Source organism: Nelumbo lutea, chromosome 4, assembly GCF_056320005.1.
Source record: "Nelumbo lutea isolate HS-2025 chromosome 4, American lotus-T2T, whole genome shotgun sequence".
Lineage (NCBI taxonomy): Eukaryota > Viridiplantae > Streptophyta > Magnoliopsida > Proteales > Nelumbonaceae > Nelumbo > Nelumbo lutea.
In genome coordinates, this window is record NC_142687.1 from 20,967,797 (window position 1) to 20,977,178 (window position 9,382).

At 38.0% G+C, this 9,382-nt stretch overlaps 1 protein-coding gene across 2 annotated transcripts; it reads left to right on the forward strand.

Annotated features, from left to right (window-relative positions):
- On the forward strand, window positions 1–8,938 carry RIK (RS2-interacting KH protein). 2 transcript variants are annotated; one of them, XR_016112546.1, is made up of 12 exons: window positions 1–195; window positions 1,201–1,441; window positions 1,728–1,826; window positions 1,940–1,974; window positions 2,066–2,141; window positions 4,157–4,285; window positions 4,366–4,452; window positions 4,870–4,963; window positions 5,078–5,195; window positions 5,626–6,148; window positions 7,376–8,251; window positions 8,371–8,938. XR_016112546.1 is itself a non-coding variant. In XM_088982947.1 (12 exons), the coding sequence occupies exons 1-12, from the start codon at window positions 134–136 to the stop codon at window positions 8,493–8,495; spliced, it is 1,857 nt and encodes a 618-aa protein (XP_088839073.1). In that variant the 5' UTR covers window positions 2–133; the 3' UTR covers window positions 8,496–8,938. The 2 variants fall into 2 exon arrangements, 1 of the variants encoding a protein (XP_088839073.1); XM_088982947.1 differs by having other exon boundaries at window positions 2–195; window positions 7,984–8,251.
- Window positions 8,939–9,382: the final 444 nt, after the last annotated feature.

Sequence of the window (9,382 nt, forward strand, 5' to 3'; positions counted from 1 at the left end):
ACGCTTATTTCATTCCCAAATTATCCTTCATCCCGCTCTGAAAAACGAACTATTTTACAGTTAGAGCGATACGACGTGAAGGGGGTTCTTCGGTTTTTGTGTTCTTCGTCTTCCCAACACAAATCCCAGGACCATGACAGAGGATAGTTGCCCCAAAGCTTCAGAGGAGAACACGACTTCAGCGACAAGACAAAGGTATATCTCTCTTAAACCCTAATTTCTCTAATTAGGATTCTAAAGCTAATTTGTTACAGGTACGATTTTTGGCTTTGGTTTGTTGGAATTCGTTAGATCTAGGGTTTTACTGATATATGTAGAGTTGCTATTCTTTTTTAGATTGAGCTAGTTTTTTTTTTTCATAACCTCGATCTTAAATCATTCGTGTTTGTTTGCTATTTGCATAAAGAAATCTGGATAATGGGTTAAGTGAAAAGGATAGGATTTCTAACCTCCTCGCCCTCGTTGTCGTCCTCCTCCTCCTTCTGTTATTGTTGTTTATTTATCTCGGAGCAATAGAAGAGCTTGGTTTCGGGATAACAAGCTAGATTGATGTTTATTTTAGTTGTAACTTTTCTATTGTATGATAATAGAGCTACTGTATCGAATGAGGAGTCCATTTTCTTTTTACTGTTCCTACCTTTTCTCTAAGCAACCAGTTTATTGTTTTATAAAATATTTATATTTTGCTGGTGCTTTGTTTTTAATTTTACGACACGATTTGTCTTTGAATCCTTGTACCTTTTGGTTGTGATAAATGCTGTTTTTCCCTGACCGATCATGTGGGTAAGTTGCTAATCTTTTATAAACTTCCGAAGGAGGACAATTTTGTGGATCGTTTTTTCTGCTTTCTTTACGAAACCTTTATATCAATGACAGGGTGAGTATGCATGTTCCTTACCTGTTTCTTGACTTGGTCAAGCAAGGGTTTTTTATAACTTACAAGTGAATAAGGTCCTTAAAATGACAAACACAGAAAACTCTACTGCTTAATTTGTGGAACTGAATCATTGGAAGTGATCTAAATATACAAAAACCATGCTAGTTGGGGCAAGGCTTTGTTAAGTTGAACAGAATGGAAATGAGAGGCAGTTTTTCTCCAATAATTTACAATTCGTATTACTGTGTTTGATTTGCAATGCTAAGATTGTTTTGTGCTAGATATTTGCACTTGGAGGCTAAGCTTTTAGTAAATGTCAGCAGGAAAAAGAGAAAGTGGGACCAACCTGCAGAATCCTTGGTATCAGCTGGACTAGCTGTGCCCGCAGTCCTTCCATTGGGAAACATGGGAGCTCTTGCTGGACTTACACTTCCAGGTGTAGCACCACTTTCCAGTGCCATGTTGTCAAATCAACTTCCTGCTACTTGCGCAGCTGTCCCTCAGGTGTTTCAGGCGCCCTCCATCCAGCAGAGTGCTTCTGCAATCGCCCAGAAGATAAATCAAGTGAGTTACCTGTTAAATAGTTTGTTTGTTTGTCTTTTTTTTTTTATGTCCCTATTGTCCTCATGATGTCCATTTTGCTTTTCCCTTTATTACTCCAATTGCATTTATTAAAATAAAAAAATATAAATGGGTGGTTATCTCCATTCATTTCCATCGACAAGAATATGCTTTTAGAAGTACTTTGGCAGTTTCCTTTTTGATGATTTTATATGAGAGGTCGTTGTAAGCATCTTTGTCCATTTGTTTCTCTGTTCATGTTTAATAACTGTAAATCCTGCTCTTTCAGCCAAAGATACAAGATGAACTAATAGCCCGTGAAATTGTCATAAATGATGCTGAATCTTCTGTTCGTTACAAGCTTACAAAACGCCAGACACAAGAAGAGGTGAATTCTTTTAGATTCAGTTTTCATAATTAAAGTACTGATCTTTTAGGTTGGAACTTCATGCTTCTTTTCTTGGAATAAATAACTGAAACATAATTGTATTGACTTTGCAGATCCAGAGGTGCACCGGTGCTGTGGTCATAACAAGGTGAGCATGTTCTTAAATATCAGGGGTTGTGGCCATCTTTTGTTATATTAGGAATATGCATGCTAATATGTATGTAAATTCGTCTTTACAGGGGCAAGTATCGTCCTCCTAATGCATTGCCTGATGGTGAAAAACCACTATATCTTCACATTTCTGCTGGAGCTCATGTAAGTGGTGATTTCTAATAATGAATTAATAGTTAAATGGTTTGGCATGTAATTTCCCAAAGGACCTTGAATTATTTACTACAAATTTTGATAGGTTCTCTTAAAATTCATCAACTTGTAGCATTGAAATTTTCCATGTACTCGTTATCAAACTGATAAATGTCATAGGCATCATTATTTTTGTGAAAAAATAGTACATTGTCAAATTGATATCTATGAGAAGATGGGGTTCTGAATATTGGTTTTGGTGTACTTTTGAATCCCTTGGGAAATGGGAAAATGCTTCTACAAAGCATCACTGGAGTCATTTTAATACAATATGATTCAACAATTCAGCAGAATGGAGACGTTTCCAGGTAGGGAAACATGGGCTGATATTTCCAATAATGGAAAATAATGCATGATCACACTCGTAATCTGGTTCTGCATGGTCAGTGACCCCCGATCCCTGGTTGATGCTTATTGAGAAATGAAGAATAGATCAAAATTATAAATATTGATCACCTCTAACCCTTCCCAGAATAAGTCCAGTAAATAATAACTGCAACCTGGTGCAACCAGCTCAGAAACAACTTGACAGTGTTTTTTAAATAAAAATGGATCATTCATTTATTTATCATATGAGACTGCTACAGATGTTATCTTTTTAAATAAAACAAAAGAATTAATCCCTTAAGGGAGTGTCTATCCAACACTATAGTTACCAATGGAGTAGCTTCATAGTTGTTTCATGGATCTTATATGCAGCAGCCTAGGTGGCCTGTAGATGAACTTTGGTTGAGACTGGGGGATTTGTCAATGGAAGGAATATTTTTTTGGAATTTTGTAAATAACCTCAATGCCCCCCCCCCCTCCTGCTAAGATGGGGAATTCAAAGTCGTTATTGGTATAAAACTCTAATTGCTGGATTGAAGGGGCAAATGGGAGGAGGAACCCAAGGAAAAGTCTTATAGAGATCCTTCTAAGTGATCCTTGCAAGAGAAAGGATTTAATCCGTTGAGTCGAGCTGCGTCTATGTATATGGGTTCCTTCTATGGTTGAATGCGACATATGCTTGGCTTTACTTGACAAGGTCCTTGTTTGGCTCATCTTTGTTTGAATGAAATAGTTATCATTTCTCAAAAAAAAAAAAAGAAAAGAAAAAGAACATCTTTGTGTGGCTGCTAGTAGTCTCATCACATGGATTGGTCCTTAAGTCTGAAGGATTTTTGTTATTCATAGAAGGGTTTGTATTTACTTGGGAAATCATATTGGGTGTGCATGGTAGTACACTATTTATCAGTTAGTGTTTTTTTTTTTTCTTTTCTGAACTGAAATAACTTGATTGATAAAAAAGTCTACAGAGTACAAGAGAATGGCTTTCTTCAGATTAAAGAGATGGAAAATGAGAAACAAAAAGAGAGTACAATAATATTATCCAAGGGAGAGGCTAAAAAAGAGAGTTTGTTTGATGGTTCAGATTACTCACCATGGCATGTAAAGCTGGAATTGCCTGGATGCCAAAGAAGTGACATATTCAGAGGTTACCCTGTGGGGTGGTCAGTCTGGATGAGCGCATCTTTATCTTGACCAGTTGCCTAATTCCTTAAAACTTTGGTTAGTTATCAGTTTTTCTAGAGAACTGCCAGTCACCCCAACTGTCTAGTGGAATGTTCTAGATGTGTTTGCAATCTGTCAGGTGCTTCATGATGATATGTTTGGGCTTATATGGGGTTGTTATTTTTTTCTCCATATAAAAAGGACAAATTACTGCAGATACGCTCCTTTTACCCTTATTTTCAGTATATTCAGGATAATTTCCTCTGTGGTAAAGGACATCATTGAAAAATCATTGTAAGGGTGCCTCATTGGTTCATTTTCTCTAGGAACAATACACATTCTGGGGCATTTTGGCCTGTGGGGTGGCAGGGGGTGTATCCATCTGGGCCAAGGTTCTTTTTTTTTTTTGATAGATCATCACGGAAAAATATTAATGGGATTTTGGTTCTCATAAAACTCTATGGATCGCTTTGCAGTTAAAAGAGACAGCAGAACGAATTAAAGCAGTTGATCGTGCAGCTGCCATGGTTGAAGAAATGCTGAAGCAGGGCCCAAATTCACAGCCAACTTCTACTTTTCATTCTGTTCTGAACAACGGAGGACAGGTATTTCACACAGAAACTCTACAAGCTACTGCATTGAGATGATAAACATACTGACATTTCTGATTTCATGATTGACTCAGGTTACTCAAGTGCTTAGTGCATGCGTGTTTTTGGGCTTTGACCCTGATCCAGTAACAAACATTGCTGCCCGTATCCGTGGACCAAACGTAAGTTTTGCCTCCCCCACCCTCCTCTTTCTCTCTCTCTATTTGCCTGTTTATCTTTATGAATTGATATTCAGTCAGTTAATGACTACATCTACAAGGCACTGATCTTTCTCAGAGAATTAATAAAGAGATGATAACATATGCAAGATCATCTCTCTAGGACATGCCATTCTATCTCCTTTACTTTGTATTAGCCTGGTTTGCTTGTTTGGCTTTTCCCATGTCCATCTATTTGGCACTCCAGTTCTCTTCTGATGGCTCATCTTTTCATTTTGGGTTGTTGTTTTTATGAATTGAAAATTTCCATTGCATATGGTGAAGATAAGAGGTTCTAATGTTTGAAGCTTTCTCTGACATCTCCATTCAATTGGGAGAGAATGTTTTTGTGCTGCTGGTGGTTGGGATTTGTACATGCAGGACCAGTATATAAATCACATTATGAATGAAACAGGAGCAACTGTCTTACTGAAGGGACGGGGTTCAGGAAATTTTGGAAGCTCAAATGGTGAAGGTATTTTACATACAATTTTACCTGATTTGAAACTTTTTTTGATGAATACCTGATATGAAACTTTATTAATTATATCTATTTAACTTATCGTTTATTGCTTTACCTTTGCTGCAGAGTTACAGCAACCATTGCATTTATTCTTGTCAAGTAACAACCCTAAGAGTCTCGAAGAAGCGAAACGCTTGGCTGAAAATCTTATGGATACAATCAGTGCAGAGTTTGGTGTATCCAGGTAATCAGCTATAACTTATATTGAGACCTGTCTGACTTTACAAACTCACCTGAGGGACCAGGTATTGGGTGCATGGCCATGGCTGTTGTGGTTATTTCTGATCTACTGTAAAAGAAGTATAAGTGCCAATATTCTTAATAATAGTTATATGGAGACTACTCTTTACATTCCTATACCTTGTTCAAAAACCATGAGATTGTCCATTGTAGCCCTAGTTTCTTATTGTTCCATTACCCTGCCAAAGCAGATTTTTTTTAAGCATGTGCAACTCCAAAATTAATACCTACACTTGCAGTTGTTGCTTTAGATTTTATAATACCATTGCCACTTGTTTCTTCTCTTTTTCCAAAGCATGGTTATATCTCATCATGCAAAGACAGTTTTTTTTATTTTTCATTGATACAACTTGTGGTTATCTCCTGTGGTGCAGAGCCTCTTCACCAAAGGTTTATAATGCTGTTCCACCACCACAGCAGTTGTTGGCTGGAGTTCAGAACTCTGGTAATGAGCATAGAGTAAGCACAGCTCCAGTTGCTGGTTTGATGTCATCAACTGGATTTTCTACCCCTTCAATACCGGTTTCCTCAGCTACAGTCCCTGCAGTTCCTAATGCCCACCCTCAGGTGAATGTTTCACAGTCTGGGGGGTTCTTTAATTATGGACAAACCCAACCAAACATGGTTTCCTATCCCCAGCCTTCAGTAACTGGTGGAACTAGCTATAGCGGATATGGTGGGATATATCCCCAAGCCACACCTTTGCAACAAGTAGCCTTAGCCCTTAGACAGACACCATCTCCTGTTGCATCTACAGTTGCTTCTGCAGTGTCAGCAGGAAATGCTTCATCGAATACAAGTTCAAGTTCCACTGCCGATAAGGAGAAAAAGCCTGCACAGAAGCGGAAGTTTCAGGAGCTACCTGTTGCTTCAAAGGGGCTTGCAAAACCATACCAGGTAGACATGCAATTCCCTTCCCCCTCTATCTATTGATGAGTTTTGAAATTCTCTCTTTTGTGTGAATGTCTTTAATCCATCTTATAAGTTTCAAAAAAGGGGGTGGGGAGAAGAAGGTGAAAAGGGCCATTTGAGTGGCATTTCAATGTTGATGAGCATTTAACTTTTTTGGAACTTACAAGATGGACTAAATTTACTGCAACTGCTATAGACATGCAATTCCCTCCTCCCTCTATCTATTGATGAGTTTTGAAATTCTCTCTTTTGTGTGAATGTCTTTAATTCATCTTATAAGTTTCAAAAAAGGGGGTGGGGAGAAGAAGGTGAAAAGGGCCATTTGAGTGACATTTCAATGTTGATGAGCATTTAACTGTTTTGGAACTTACAAGATGGACTAAATTTACTGCAACTGCTATATATATGTTTGAATCTTTTATAGGAGTTGCAGTAAAACTTATAACAAAGAAACCAGAATAGATATGAATTATCTAATGACTCAAACTTTCCTTTAGCTAAGCTCTGTATATTTTTTTCTTTTTTCTTTTGTTATTAAGTTACATATTATAGACTATAGAGTGCTTTCAAGGAATCTTAGTTCTCCAACAACATTGCATCAAAGTCGCAATTTGCATGCTATGTCTATAGGATATGAACATTTGGACAGTCTAGAAACTGGGATTTTGAATCTCTCTTAAGGAATTGTCAAGCCTTTTACTAGTGCCTGTAAATGTATCTTGTTAACTTTGTTGAACACTTGTACTACCCTTCTCTGTGCATAGATTCCCGGCTAGCCTTTAGTGAAGTGTCGGTCTTGTTTGGGTGATGGGCGTCGGGTGTGGCCTAATTTTTTGTGTGTTTTGAGAGGCTTGTAGGGAGAGATGCTGTGGCTGTTTGTCTGAGTGGGGGCTTTGAAGTTGTAATTTCAATTTTATTGGAGGGTAGGACCTTGTTTCTATTTCTTTGGATGAAAACTTATCACCTCTTATTGTACCCCTCTTTTTCTTTTAATATATTTTGTATTTTATTTACTACCAAGAAAAGTGCCAGCCTTGTTTGGATATGATCATTGTCATAAAAATTGCATTTGAATATTTTATTTGAAAATGAATGAATACCTAAGATTGCTAAAATAATGAATAGTAGGTGAGTGGTTGCTTGGCTTAATTGTTTTGTCCTTCTCTGGATGTGATAGTTGGTTATGCTGACTGGTTTTACTTGATATTCCAGGTATTTTCTCTGACCTTCTATGAAGCTGACAGGCTGATAGTGTACCTGTCTTTTGGACTACTGGTTTGTAGTTTCACAGGGTTTCAAATATCAATGCAACATGACAAGGGGTGCTTGCTGGTTGAAGGCTTGAAGCTTGACCAGAGGCTTATCCAAGATTTCATGTTTTTTGCTTTGAGTATTTTGTTCATAGTGTGGGAGATTAGTTTAGTAATCCAGATACAGATGCACGAGTGCATGCAAAAAACACACTCACAGCCACACATGCATCTAAATATTCTGCTTTTACCATATTTTGAGGGAAAAAGTCAGCCATTTCTTTTGAATGCCAATTCCACAAGTTGCACCTTAGCTGTGGTACCTAACAGTAGAGTTTTGTATTTTTTTCCCATTCTGTCCATTCAGCTTCATCAATAGAAACTGAGTGTTAACGGTACCAGTTGTTGGAGTATCCTGATTCATTCCCTTGGTGGCACCTCTTTTTCTTCTTGGCCTTTTCTTAGACGGAAGTCTTTCTCATTGACTTAAGACTTTGGACTGTCATGGTATGTCCGTATTTTAGTCCATAACTAACGGTTGTTGAGGGTATTTGAATTTGTTTTTCTCAGAACTCACTACAGGGATCAGAATTTCTTAAGCCAGGTGAATCTTCAGAAGATTCGGGCGTGAGAAATATTTCAACCATGCCTCCTCCAAAGAAGTTGGTGGAGCCAGCAACCAATGGGATGCCACCGCCACCTCCAAGGGACATGCCTCCACCGCCTCCACGGAGCATGCTGCCACCACCACCACCTAAGTTCACGTCATCGACACCTCCGACAAAATCAAATGGACATACTACCACACTAACAAAATCAAAAGCTGATCCTGTCCCTGGTACCGAGGAACTTTTCTTTTAATTTTTTTTCTGCAATAAATTGCCCACTTGGAACAGTTATAAGTCGATTCGTAATCAGCAAGTTTATAAATATATGATGTAATTTTGTTACTTTCAGATACTTTGTCCAAATTGATGGAATATGGAGAGGAGGACGATGACACAGAAGGAAGCAGTGTAGAATCGCCCAAAAGTAATCATGAGCGTTCAACAGCTCCAAGACCGTTCTGGGCTGCTCCATGAAAGACTGCAGTGCTTAAAAGATGGTTTCTGGCAACGGATGTTCTTAATGCCGAAGAACAACTGATCAAACTCTTTTAAATTATGGTGTAGCCCAACTGGCAAAGCTACGTGGCAGAAAACTATTGGTCTAACAGTGTCAGAATATTCCATGGTGTCACCGTCTGCCCAGCTTTTGAGGTTCCAAATGTGGAGTTGTATTCTACCCCCCAGCAGGCCAGCCCCAAACAAGGGGATTGGGCGAGGGTGAGGGAGCATAGCTATTCTGTGCCTTTAGGTTATAATTTTAAATTTTTAATTGTTAAGTGAGGAAAGGAGGTGCCTGTATTAATCCGTGAATTTTTTTTTTTTTTCCCTCCTCTCCTTGTAGGCTATTGAGCCATTTGATACATTTTAATGCAACATCGTGGAGCACCAAAAAAATCACGAGTTCGGATTTGATCGCATTTCTTTGTTTTTGCTTCAATTCGTCAATTGATACTAATTTGGGGAAATCTTTTTATTTTTTTCTACCAGAGAAATTGTTCATTATTTTAAAAAGATTTTCATTAAACATAGGGCCCGTTGTTTTGTTCATAAGAATAGGGTTCTGGAATTGGAAACAAAACGGGTGTCATTCTGATACCGTGTGCTTGGGTAGAATTGGAATTCCATTCCCAGTTGTGTTGCAATGGTTATTCCCTCTTCTCTTAGGAATGAAATCCCATTCCAATTTATTTCAATTCTTGATTCTGATTAGGGTTTGAGGTTTGACCAATCCAAATCTGGCACTATTTCATATTTAATTCTGATTAGGGATTGAGGTTTGGCCAATCAAAATCTGGCACTATTTCATATTTATAGGTGTAAATGTTATATAAATATGCATTTATTTATGTAAATATTTGTGT